Raw genomic sequence first — 14,223 nt, 5'->3', positions numbered from 1 at the left:
TAAATAAAAAGAAAGAAAGAAAGAAAGAAAAACACTGGAACATACATGCACAGGCAATTATTGTGACTAGGACTCCAACTGCCCAGGAAATACGAGTAAGAATTGGCAAATGGAACTGCATCCAATAAAAGTTTCTACAAAATTTCTAAAATAAAAAAACAGTCCACAGAATAGAAGACAATCTTCCCCAGCTATTCAACAGATAAAGGATTAATATCCAAATATACAAAGAAATCAAAAACTTAACCAGCAGAAATAATCCAAATAATAAATGGGCAAATGAGCTGTATAGTTCTCAGAAGCAGCACAATGGCTAATACATGAGAAAGTTCCACCTCACACCAGTCAAAATGACAATCATAAAACAACAAATGCTGGCAAACAGGCCGCGGTAAGGACCGCTCAAACACTGCTGGTGGGAATGAAAACGAGTACAACCACTATGAAAATCAATCTGGAAGTTTATCAGGACACTAAAAGTATGCTAGTTCATGTTTGTAATCCTAAATTATGCTTGTTCGAGTTTGTAATCCTAACTCAGGAGACTGAGAGCCTAGGATCACAGTTTGAGTCCAGCTCAAACAGAAAAGACCCCACATCAGTAAAAAGCAGGGCTTAGAGACATGGCGCTCAAATGGTATAGCACGAAGGAAGTCAAGGTTCTGAATTCAAACTCTGGTATGGGGGCGGGGGGATAACTGAAAATAGACCCACCTCATGGCTCAGGTATACCACTATTGGGTATACAGCCACCTCAAGGAATACAGATCAGCACACAAAACAGATACATACATACCCATGTTTATTGAAGTACTGTTCACAATATCCAAATTGTACAATCAGCAGGTACCCAACAACTGATGAATGGATAAAGAAAATATACATAACGCCATGAAGTATTATTCAGCCACAAAGAGAATAAAATTATGACATCTGTAGGAACATGTATAGAATGTTGAGCAAAGCAAACTAAACTCAAGATGCCAAATATTACATATTTTTACTCATGTGTAGAAATCTAGACTTAAAATGATGAGGAGGAGCATGATAGGAAATGAGTGGAAAGAGGGACTTTGTGGGGTTAGAGATCAGTGTAGCAGGGAAGAGGGACTAAATGGGTGAATATTAAGTATGTTACATATATATCTGTGAAGACAGCATTATGAAACTCATCGAAAGGGTTAAAGAAATATAATGGAGACTGAACGTGTTCAAAATATACTGTACACACCTACAAAACCATATATAAGAATTTTTTTTACTATTAACGTGTGCTAATAAGATAGCTTGAAACCTGACTTCATCTTTGAGGTAAAACTATTTCAATGCAAAGTAAAACCCTCAACAATCCTTAAGTGATTTAAACAGAAATTCAAAAATAACTGCTTACCACATTTAAAAACCTTACAAAGCCCAGGACTAGTAATACCACCACCACCACCCCCCCGCTAAAAAACTTGTAAAACACAAGTACTGTCATATTGTATTATGTCTATTTTCTATCATGAAGATCTGCAAAACAGCCAGCACAGGCAGCTCACACCTGTAAATCCTAGCTACTCAGGAGGCTGAGATCTGAGATCACGGCTTAAAGCCAGCCCTGGCAGGAAAGTCCATGAGACTCTCATCTCCAATAAACTACTCAGAAAAAGACAGAAGTGGTGCTGAGGCTTGAGTGGTAGTAGGCTAACCTTGAGTACAAAGAAGCTCAGGGACAGCGCCCAGGCCCTGATTTCAAGACCCAAGACCAGCAAAAATAAATAGGTCTCTAAAACAAGCTTATCTAGTGCAGACGTAAAACACTAATTTCACAAGAGAAAAATTCCTACACACCTGAGAGCTAAAATAAAATTTAAGTAATAAAACACACAAAAGCATACAATGTGATTAGAGACACAAGTTTCAATATTAAGAACTAAAAGCTCAGGATGTGACTTGATTTCTATTAAAAACGTTACCAGAAAAATCCTAAAAATCTTTCTAAAACTAGCCACAAATTATTTATCAAGAGTTAACAGAATATTTAAGGTAAATTCTTAACTGACTTATGAAATCTAGAATAAGCATACTTAATTAAATAGCTAATACTGGATTGTATGAATTATAATGGATTATATGAATTATAAATGAATTATAATATAAATATGAATTATAGCATTGTTGATGATGAGACACTCTTCTTTATCAATAACATATTATTAAGACCTTGTTCTTGGGCTTAGCAGTACAGTGCTTGCTTTACAATGCACAAAGCCCTAGGTTCAATTCCTCAGCACCAACTAAATAGAAAAAGCCAGAAAAGGCCAGAGTGGTGCTGTAGCTCAAGTGGTAGAGTGCTAGCACTGAGCAAAAAGAAGTCAGGGACAGTGCTCAGGCTCTGAGTCCAAGCTGGAGGAATGGCAAAAAAAAAAACAAAAAAAAAACAAAAAAAAAAGACTTTGTTCTTATCAAAGTCTTTCATATTCTCTGCCTTCAATTTTTTAAGCAAATGAAAATGCTTCACTTGATTCCCAAAGTTCATTTTATTTACATTTTGTCATAAAAAGCACCTAAACAGAATTACAAGATAGTCATAAAATCTCACATATTGTTTAATTAGATTTTTATAACTATTCAGATTCCTCTGGGCATTTCAGGTCCACCAAGTAAATTTTTTTCCAACTTTCAAGGGGATAATTCTAAATTATACACAAGGGTTCCTAAAAACATGACATCACTTGATGCTAAAAAGAGGGGAAAAATACTTTAAGGAACAGGCTTTAAACTAAACTTTGTTTCCTTAGTACTTTTTATTTCTTTACTATTTACGCAGTTATGCGGTTATTTTTTTTTCCTTTCTCTCTCTCACACACACATATACTTTCTGCTTTTACATTAAATAATCTTATCCCAAAATACAATCTCCTTAGACACAAATTATTACTTGTCTATGACAGCTTCCTTTCCTGGATTAAAACTAATCCTTTATTAATCTTCCTTTGTTTCAAATACGTTGGTATTTTTTCTATTAGCCTGAAGATAATATCAGGAATATTCTTCCTAAACAATACAACCTTCTTCAGTATATGAACACAAACAGGCACATACCTGGAAATAACTAGTTTTCTAAAATAAAATGCCTTACACATCTCATTTTACAGACTTACCACAAATATGTGCGAAAAGACTTATGTAATCTGCAACTAATACACTATGGATAATGAAACATTAGCTTCATCTTATTCACTCTGAACTACTAGGTAAGTGTATTAAAGAGAAGTCAATTAAGAGAACAATATTCCACTCCATCATTTTTTTTTTTTTGCCAGTCCTGGGCCTTGGACTCAGGGCCTGAGCACTGTCCCTGGCTTCTTTTTGCTCAAGGCTAGCACTCTGCCACTTGAGCCACAGCGCCACTTCTGGCCATTTTCTGTATATGTGGTGCTGGGGAATCGAACCAGGGCCTCATGTATATGAGGCAGGCACTCTTGCCAGTAGCCATATCCCCAGCCCTATTCCACTCTATCATGATGAAAGCCCTCTCTTAAAATATTCCCCAAAATAACAGATTTTAGTTGGGCATGGCGCAATAGCTATAATTTGAGCACTGAGGAGTTTAAGGCAGGAGGATCAATCTTAATTCAGTTCAAGGCCAACCTGGACCTGAAATCATCTCTCAAAAAATCAGAACAGAAAAAAATGTCCCAGGTTTTTAGTTAGGCTTTTTAGAGCTGGACATCCTCAGCTCTGTTGGTTTTAGTTATTTTTCCAATAGTCTCAAGTTTTTGCCCATGCTGGCCTTGGTCCTTGATCTTCCTACTTAACATGTCTCATGTAGCTGGGTTAAAAAAATGTACCATAATGCCCAGCTATTTAATTGGTTAAGATGGGGTCTCACTACCTTTTGCCCAGGATTATGGGCTGAGATTACAGGCATAAGTCAAGCTGCCAAGAGAGGTTCAGATTCTTATCTAGTCTAGTCTTATCTAGTCTTTGTCTAGTAAGCCCTATTTATTACTGAAAGTAACCTATAAACATTAGACAAAACCACGGAACATTGATCAAATGCTTTGTCATTTACTTGTTTCTCTGCTTTGTCTCAACTCTAACCCATTTCCAGGTCACAATACCTGTTACTCCTTTTAATCTACATCTTCCCAGTTTTATACTTAGAAACCAGCCAGGATTGTTAAAATCATGTATAAACACTGGTTTGATCAGGCCCAAGAAACTGAAGGTCCTCAAAATGAAGATGGTCACAGTGACTAACATTAGCTGTAGCACAGAGACTTTCAAACTGTTTAAAAGAGATTTCATATATTAATACCATCAGGAAGTGTTATTTTTTTCTACAGAGATTACTTGCTACACTTTCTGTAGATCAAAAACATTAATTTGTATCATCTTACCAGAAATAGAAAATGCTTTAAATAACCCAGTAAACCTTATCTAAAATCACTTTGAATTATTTCTTCTAATTAAATATTTCCCTATTGGGGGGAGGGGGAGAGTATGTAGTAGCAAAGGCTTAAATTCAGTGTTGCATATTTGACCTTTTCACCCATAGTTGGTACTTTACCACTTGAGCTATGCCTCTAGTTCAAGCTTTTTGCTTGGCTTCCAACCAAGATCCTCACATCTCAACCTTCTAAGTAACTAAGATTATAGGCATGAGCCTATGGCATCTGGCTGCTTCACTATTTCACCCCCTTTGTTTTTTTACCCAAGTCATATCTTTATATATTATCCATGTAAGGGTCAGCCTGTAAGCTGACTATTAAAAGACATAAACCAAAAAGGCTGAACCTTGGCAGTTAAGGAGTTTATCCACTTCTCTTTTGCCCCCAAATATCTAAATATTTATTTAGAACACAAAATTTTATCGTAACACATCAAGCAATAGTTTGGAAAAAAATCCCAAGCTGGACACCAACAGCTTATCCCTGTTATCCTAGGTACTCAGGGGTTAAGATCTAAGGACCGCAGTTCGAAACCATAGTCTTCCAGTATTAGCCTCCTTATTCTAGCTAGTACTAGACTTAAAAAACACTGAGACATGGATTCAGAATATGAATACATTATTTCTTAATTATTTAATGTACTAGGTAGAGGAAAAGATTACAGGCATGGAAAACAAGATTAGATGTTGATAAACACTGCCTCACGGGACAGTAAGAGCCAAACTAACAAAACAAGTATGGAGAAGAGCTCATAAAACATGAAAGAAAAGAATCAAAAGGACTTGGGACTTTTCTTGAGAAATATTAACAGCACTCCAGCAACTAAAGGTAACTGAATAAAAAATGCTTATTATTCAAGCCAATTTTTTCACTTCCATTCCAATTTCCAGATTATTCAGGTGATCATTTCAATTATTCAGGTAACCACTTCCTCCTCAAATTTCGAACACTTGCTCCTCTACCCATTTCAGCTTCTTTCTTTTTTTTGGGGGGGGGGGGGGGTACTGGTCATAGGGCTTGAACTCAAGGCCTGAGACTTATCCTTAACCTTTTTTACCCACTCAAAGCTAGCACTCTACCACTTCACCACAGCTCCACTTTCAACTTTTTGGTAGTTAATTGGAGCTAAGAATCTTACAGACTTCCCTACCCAGGCTGGCTGAGTAGTTAGGATTACATGAGCCACCAGGGCCCAGCTTCAGTTTGTCACTCACACACACCACATACATACATATATATACACAAACACACACACACACACCTACACCCCTGGAATATAGTTCTTGTTAGATGGCTTTTAATAAACTTACCTGCAATAGTAAAGTTCTAACCATAACTGTCCTGTTATAATTATCCTCTTTTCTAAAAGTGTTCTACATTACATATTGCCTGTCTCATTAGCAAAATATTTCCCCTATTACACCTTTCAGAATCTATTTCCCAATCTTCATTGAGATGTTTACAGAATTTCCCCCTTGACCAACTCTACTTCCATCTATTCTCTTCTACCTTGATAATCCTCAAAAAAAAAAAAATCTGGTCTGTAATTACTGCCTCTATTTCTTCTTTATTTCTCTCCTTTTAAGTCATTTTACTCAGCTTTTCTTCCCTGCACTTCACTGAAACCACTTAAGGGTCCTGATGATCATTGTATTTCTCCTACTTTCTTACTGTACTAGATATCCTCTCTACAACTTATAATATAAGCTCTACCTCTACCTTTCTTAGATGGTTTACTAGCTTGGCTTTACTGTCTCCTGGAGGTCTAATTTCCTCCTTTTGCTATCCTTCTCTACTTCTCACCCTTTAAATATTGTCAGTACCCTAGGACTCAACCACCAAGGTTTTTTCAATTTTGAAGACTGAAAATTTTCAGTTCTCTGGGGCTGAAGTGATAGAGGGCTTGCCTAAGAAGCAGAAGTTCAAATCCTGGTCTGTATATACAGATCATTTAGTTCTTGAGTTTTACAAATCTGCAATACATTTTTGTTATAGTTTCCAATTTGGTGGGAAAAAATGTTCAAACTTACTAGCTTTTATCTCTTAGACCATAATAAACACTTTAGTCCACATTCTCAAATTTCTACTATCTGGAGTTCCAATAAACTGATCTATTTCTATTGTTTCTACTGGTTTTAGTTGTGGTGCCTCATGTCCTCATATGCCTAGTTAACTTGCTTCTATGCTAGACACTGTATTTGAAAAGCATGGAGAAATAATTCAAACTCAGTACTATTTTACCCAACCCCTTTTCTATTCAATTCCTTCCCTAGAAATTCATGCATTTCGGGGCTGGGAATATGGCCTAGTGGCAAGAGTGCTTGCCTCCTATACATGAAGCCCTAGGTTCAATTCCTCAGCACTACATATATAGAAAACGGCCAGAAGTGGCGCTGTGGCTCAAGTTGACAGAGTGCTAGCCTTGAGCAAAAAGAAGCCAGGGACAGTGCTCAGGCCCTAATAATAGTCCAAGCCCCAATAGTGGAAAAAAAAAAATCGTGCATTTCAAAGCTCTAGAGGAAGTTTCTTTCTAAATTAAATTGAGAGGAGTGTTAAGTTCCTGTGAGACTCTACCATACAACAAAAGATTAAGAAATTATGAGTTGGCCAGGTGCTGATGGCTTATGTCTGTATGTCTAACTACTTGAGAGGCTAAGAACAGAATTATGGTTTCAGACCAATATGGTAAGCAAGGTTTCCAAGACCCCTTAAACCATACCTGATGCAGTGGTGTATGTACCTGTCAAGCCAGGCTATATGAGGCTAGAATCAGGAAGATTACAGTGCCATGCCAGCATAAGCTGCAAAGTCCATGAAACTTCATCTCCATGAAAGGGAAGTTGTATACAGTGGGTCAGGCCTGTGTTACTAGCTCCAACAGCCCAAAGTAGGTGGACTGCAAGCAAGTGAGCACAAAGGTGGAATGTAAGGTGACCCTGTCCTAAATATAACCAGTGAACAACAGGGCTAGAGATGTAGCTTAGTTTTGTTACCCTAGCAAGCATGAGGACCTGAATTCAAACCTTAGTACTAGGAGAAAAAAACAACCAGCTTTGACTTACATATGATTTCAATAATTTCATCTAATCACTACAACTGGTACTCCTATTTTATCTCCAGATCAGACTAAACACCAGATTTTGATATCCAAAATTTCCAAAACTGGAACAAAATTCAAATGTACTGGCCAGCTTTCAACTTTACTTTTCCAAATTCACCATTCCTTTAAAATTGGAACAAAGTTCAAATGTACTGGCCTTCTGTGTGTTTCATTTCACCTTTTCAAGCTACCAATCCATAAACTAAATTAACACCTTAAAAATTACATTTTGGCCAGGCACTAGTGACTCACACCTGCAATCCTAGCTACTCAGGAGGCTGAGATCTGAGGATTGCAGTTTAAAAACAGACTCTTACCTTCAATTAACCACCAAAAAAGTCAAAAGTAGAATTGTGGTTCAAGTGGTAGAGTACTAGCCTTGAGCACAAAAGCTCAGGGACAGGGCCCAGGCCCAGAGCTCAAGTCCCAGGACTGGCACCAAATAGATAAATATAAATTGGCCCAACCCTGAGGATGAGATCTGAGAATCATAGTTTGAAGCTAACCTATGCAGATGAATTCAAGAGTTTATTACGAATTAACTAACAAAAACCAAAGGAGACTTTGAGGTCCTAATTCAAATCCCAGTCTGGCACCAAAAATTCTATTTTATATTTAATTCACAGTATTTCCATTTTGTTAACATCTGAAAGTAAATTAATTCTACATACACACTTAGTGTTTTATACCAACCTAATTTCATAACCAACAAAAATTCACAAAATTTTCCAGATGTTTAACATGTACCATACCCCACAACATAGTCATCAAAAGCTGATTTCTAAAAACTATTTTTAAATGATTTTAGACTATTTCAGTATTTTCTAATGTTTAAGAATTGTCTATTCTTTGTGTGCTTTGAAAACAAACTTGAGACTTCTCTAACACACTAATATAGCATTAAGCCACACCCAATCCTGAAGTCCTCACTTGCAAGTATAACTGAGAGTTCCCCAAAGTTTTGGTCATGTTGGACACATATATGAAGGTACTTATTTCACCAATTAGAAAAAAACAAATTCTCAGCATCCAAATTCACTTAAAAATAAATCTAGTAGGGGCTGGGATATAAGCCTAGTGGCAAGAGTGCCTGCCTCGGATACACGAGGCCCTAGGTTCGATTCCCCAGCACCACATATGCAGAAAACGGCCAGAAGTGGCGCTGTGGCTCAAGTGGCAGAGTGCTAGCCTTGAGCGGAAGAAGCCAGGGACAGTGCTCAGGCCCTGAGTCCAAGGCCCAGGACTGGCCAAAAAAAAAAAAAATAAATAAATCTAGTAGATACTTGCCTGGTATATGTAAAGACTTGGGTTTAATCTCCAGCACCAAATAAGTAAATCCATTATACTCTAATATATATTAACATTTAATGAAAAACTATTAACCAAAACAATAGTTTAATTAAAAGAAAAAACATGTTTTACATTTTTACAAATCAATGTAATGCCTAGATGAAAAGAAGGTGAAGTCCCAGGTCTATTTGTGCATTCAATTCTTAGAATAGGTGTTTTGGGCTGAAGCACATTTAATAGTATCTAATTTCACAGAGACATGTGGCTGGAAAAGGAAGGAATAATTTAATAGTCTTTTGGTCAATTGTGAATGTTCTTTAATACTACACCAAAGCTCACAAGTAGCAATTTCTTGAAAGTCAATTTAAATGTGAAATCATAAATCTTTCCATACTGTTGGGGGGTCTATCTTGAGCTTTGAATGGACAATGAGTTATCATGTGAAAACTCCTGATTCTTAAAGAGCTTTCGTATAGATGTTCTGAGTGCTGGCACATTTATAATATCAAAAAATCCTATTGTTAATATCTCCATCCATCTCATCAGAAAAATGTAAGTATTAAGAAGCTATCAATCTCATGTAGTAGACTGGAGCCATCCAAAACTCTCACTTTTCCAAGGAAAGCCCAAATTTATCACTGGTAAGATATACAATTGCCAGTCTAGTTCAAGTGACAAGTTGACTTCATTTAGTTCAAGGGACAAGTTGACTTCATATTTTTTGCAAAAAATATCTGTCACTTAATACATGAGGTATCAAAAACCATAGTTTGGCAGTGGTTCTGACAAAGGGGAAAAAAACAATGTTTCATGAAAATGAGAGAAGAATTCAGCTTGTAACTCCTGTAACTAGGGGTGGGGGGGAGAAACACTTTTTCCAAAACTAGTTCTTATTTTGATATGCTTTGTTAAATCCTATTTCCCGTTTTGTCACAAAGAACATTATAAAGACATACAGTGGAAATGGGCATCACTTAACACCCAACTATGATGGTCAAAATTTAAAAAGATGGTTAAAATGTGCATTAGTGATAATTCAGGGAAACTAGAACCCTCATCACTGCTGATAAAACAAAAATGGTGCCTGTGTCTCTGGAAAAAGTTTGGTAATTCCTCAAAAAGTTAAACATAGAATAACTACAAATTCCAGCATTCCATCTCTATGGATATGCTCAAAAGAAAGTATGTCTCAAAAAACAAAGGAACTATAAATATTCATAGTAGTATTATTCATAATAGCAAAAAAATACAAAGAATTTAATGCCTACCAACAGAAAACTAACATATATCCATACATATGGAATATAATAGTCAAAAATTAATGAGGTACTGATATAAGGTACAACATGATACATGGTACAACCCCCTGTGGTCACTGTATATGATTCTGGTACACTGGATATTGTATATATGCTTATCTGAACTAGGGAAGGGAAAGAAAAATGAAGGAGGGTATAACAAATATGACAAGAAATGTACTCACTACCTTATTATGTAACTGTACCCTCTCTGTACATCACTGTATCAATAAAATTTAATTTAAAAAATTGAAAAAAAGAACTGAGGGGAGGAGGGAATAAAGAATGACTGGTCATAGGTATGGGCTGCTTTCTTTTACTCTAAAATTAGATAATAATTATGACTCTACTAGTCTATGACTACATTTAAAAACTACTATGCGGGGCTGGGGATATAGCCTAGTGGCAAGAGTGCCTGCCTCGGATACACGAGGCCCTAGGTTCGATTCCCCAGCACCACATATACAGAAAACGGCCAGAAGCGGCACTGTGGCTCAAGTGGCAGAGTGCTAGCCTTGAGCGGGAAGAAGCCAGGGACCGTGCTCAGGCCCTGAGTCCAAGGCCCAGGACTGGCCAAAAAACAAACAAACAAAAAAAAAAACACTACTATGCTATATACTTTAAAGGGTGTATGAATTATACCCTAATAACTCTTTTTTTTTTTAAAGATATGCTACCCTAAGATTTGGTGAAAATCAGGTCATATTTCAAGGAAATGGAATTTTACTTTAACTGTTAAGTGTAGTCACAAAGAGCACAGCAAATACTAGTACAGTTAGAAGTGCAATCCACCATCACTGAAAGTGTGAACACAGTGAACAAAGCAAATACAATTCTTAGTATTTTTAGGAATAGTAGTTTGATGCAAAGGACCTTTGAAAGGTCTCAAGAATCCCGAAAGATCCACAAATCACTTTATGAACTGCTATTCAAAACCACAGCTTCACAAAATTCAAATACAACCAAAGGATTTCCAAATACAGATCTGAGATTGCCAAGCAATTGTACTGTTCTAAGCACTATATAAAAAAAATTTCTCAGAGAATAAGAGAGAAACAGAAATGGGGGGGTAGGAAGGGAAGTAAAGATTTGGAGGGTAAAATTAAAGGTAATCTTTAAGTGGCAATGGGGTTATTTCAATCAGTCCAACTTTGTTACCTAATAATAAAAGAACAATCTCCAAAGAAATCCAAATACAAAGTAGAATTTAAATTCAGGGCCTCATGCTTGCTAAACAGGCACTACATTGCTGAGCCCTACCTTCAACCCTTTCAGTTTTACAAAATACTCTCACTTCCTGCTTGGGCACTAGCCTAGGCTGTGATCCACCTACTTTAGGATTCCCACTGTAGCTAAGATAACAGGTGAACAGCATCACATCCAGCTCTCTGTTAAAAAGGAGTCTCACGGGCTGGGGATATGGCCTAGTGGCAAGAGTGCTTGCCCCGTATACATGAGGCCCTGGGTTCAATTCCCCAGAACCACATATATAGAAAATGGCCAGAAGTGGCACTGTGATTCAAGTGGCAGAGTGCTAGCTAGCCTTGAGCAAAAAGAAGCCCTGAGTCCAAGCCCCAGGACTGGCCAAAAAAAAAAAAAAAAAAAAAAGGAGTCTCACAAACTTCTCTGCCTGGGCTGGCCTCTAACTGCAAACTGCAATCCTTCCAAACTTAAGTGTCCTAAGTACTATTACAGGCAGGAAAAATCAGTGACTAGTTAGATTTTACTATATAATTCTTGTACAACATCTAAAGAGTCAACTTCTGAAACATCTATCCATACTTACTAAAAATAATAACAGTTCTGACACAGCTTAAGTTCAATAGCCACTATCACAAAAAAAAACAAAAGAACTTCAGAAGAAGGTACCCTAGATCTAATTATCCAGCCCAACACTTTCATTTCATGAGGAAAGTAAATTTGCAAGAGAAAAAAATAACCTAGCCCCCCTCCACCCACACACAAAAATCAGACTAGTGTCTGAGCTAGCTATATAATTACTCTTTACTCTTGGTGCTGCATTTTCACTATGCCACCCTGATTCCACAACCAAATACTATAAAATCTTAAATTACATCATAGCAAAGCCAATGAAGACACCTTATTTTTATATAAACAAAAAGTTTATACTGCTTGGCAATATCAATAAGCCAAATTAAATTATTGTAAGGGAAAAACAAGAAATCTAAATGGCATGACAGAAAAGTAAATCCGTAACTTCAAAAACTAAAAAATTTCAGATAATAACTTCAAAGACAGTTGATGCCTACCTTTATATTGTATAAACATAGAAGTATGCATCACCTGAGTTAGACAGATGCTAATGAATTCCTAAAGTGAAAAATAAATTCTCAATTTGGTGACATTAAGACTCACAGTACTCATAAAATGACATGTTGAACTGAAACCCCTTTGTACAACTACTTAATGATAATTATTCTCTATTCGTTACAGTTTTTATGGCATGATGTCATTTAACACTCACCTGCAGGACTGTCAGCATTCTCTCCTGGATGTAGTTGTATGCCAGTAGAATCTATAGAGTTTACGGTAACTGTCTGTAGATTTGGCAACTGACCAGTGCTTAGACTAACTGGAGTTGAAGTCAAGGATCCACCTGTGGCAACTTGACCAAGCGTGAGTGTCTGAACAGGCGTCAAAGTTATTTGTTGGGCAGCAGTGTTCTGTATTTGCAAATTCTGCAAGTTCTGGACCCCTTGTACTTGAAATGTTTGCCAAGTTATCTGTCCAGAAGGGGTCACTGTCTGTGCCTGAATTAAAAAGGTTCCAGGATTCAGCTGCAACTGGAGATTTTGCAAAGCTTGTTGTGATATATTTTGACCACTGGCTTGCACACCATGGATTGTCTGTGGTGTAATACCTTGCACAATTTGGGCTTGACTGGTTGGCTGCTGAGACTCTTGAAGTTGTAAATGTTGTACAACAGGCTGTGCTGTAGAAACCTGAATATTCTGAGCCTGTGTCTCTTCAGAAACAGGCGATTGGATATAATTTCCCTGAAGATCTGAAGAATGGACTTGCCCACTAGAAGTAGTCAAGCTATTTGTGTTTTGTTGTAATATGCCTGTACTATCTATCGTAACAGGCAACTGTGATGAAGAGGATGTTGGCACAAATAAATCTGTATCAGTATTAGTTTCATTAATATCAGGAGAAACTCGCTCACCAGTCCTTTCTGAATTGTCTGAACTATCCATAGCTTGTCCTGTGTTTATCAAATGTCCATCGGCATTAATGCCTGCAGTCATTGTCTGAGAACTGCCCGAGAGTCCCAAAGAATCTAAATCAACACTATTGATTGGTACAAAGGTAATATTTCCTGGCAGACCAAGAGGCACATTAGCAACTACTTGGGTTTGGCCAGGAAAAGATGAACCACCAATTGCAACTCCCTGAACCTGGACTTGACCAGTCTGTGGTATGAGATTCTGGATATTAGCAGGAGGTGTTCCAGAGGCAAGTAAGGTTTGATTAGAGCCAGGAATGATCTGAATTTGACTATTTTCTTGATTTATACCTCCATTATCTGAAGCACCTGTGAAACCAATCTGAACCTGCTGACCGTCTGTTGACGGAATCTGTGGTATTACTTGATATTGAACATTGGACACTGTACCATTTGATGAATCTGATCCTGGTGCAACTGAAAATATTTGTTGATTCTGCAAATTCTGAAGGGGAAGAACATACTGCCCACTTGAAGTAGCAGTACTTGGAATCTGCACTAGATTACCAGCTTCATCTTTTATAGCTGAAGGTGTGGTTGACAAAACTTCCCATCGGTTTGGTGCTCCTCCTAACTGTGCAGAAGCCAAATCACCTGTCTGGATAAAGAAAACAAAAAATGTAATGCTTGTGACATATTTAAAACAATCCTCAAACTCAACTATTACAAACCCTGCTACCTGCAAATGAAAGTCATCTTAACATAATAGGGTTCAAATACAAAACACTATATAACCTATAACAATTATGACTTCTAGTTGTTAATATTTTGCCAAGACAGCCTTATCTTATTTAAACAGGAGGAAGGGATTGTCTTAATTGGAATATTATAAAATACTGGGGGACAGGA

At 37.1% G+C, this 14,223-nt stretch overlaps 1 protein-coding gene across 2 annotated transcripts in view; it reads right to left on the bottom strand.

Moving 5' to 3' along the window:
* Positions 1-14,223, bottom strand: part of Sp3 (Sp3 transcription factor) — a 48,613-nt gene that overhangs the window by 24,576 nt on the left and 9,814 nt on the right. For both annotated transcript variants that reach the window (XM_048345230.1, XM_048345231.1), the window contains exon 4: positions 12,613-13,972. In XM_048345230.1, the coding sequence (XP_048201187.1) occupies positions 12,613-13,972 (1,360 nt within the window). The remainder of the gene's footprint in view (positions 1-12,612; positions 13,973-14,223) is intronic.

Source organism: Perognathus longimembris, chromosome 4 (genome assembly GCF_023159225.1).
Source record: "Perognathus longimembris pacificus isolate PPM17 chromosome 4, ASM2315922v1, whole genome shotgun sequence".
Classification (NCBI taxonomy): Eukaryota; Metazoa; Chordata; class Mammalia; order Rodentia; family Heteromyidae; genus Perognathus; species Perognathus longimembris.
This window is presented reverse-complemented; position numbering and strand designations above follow the sequence as displayed.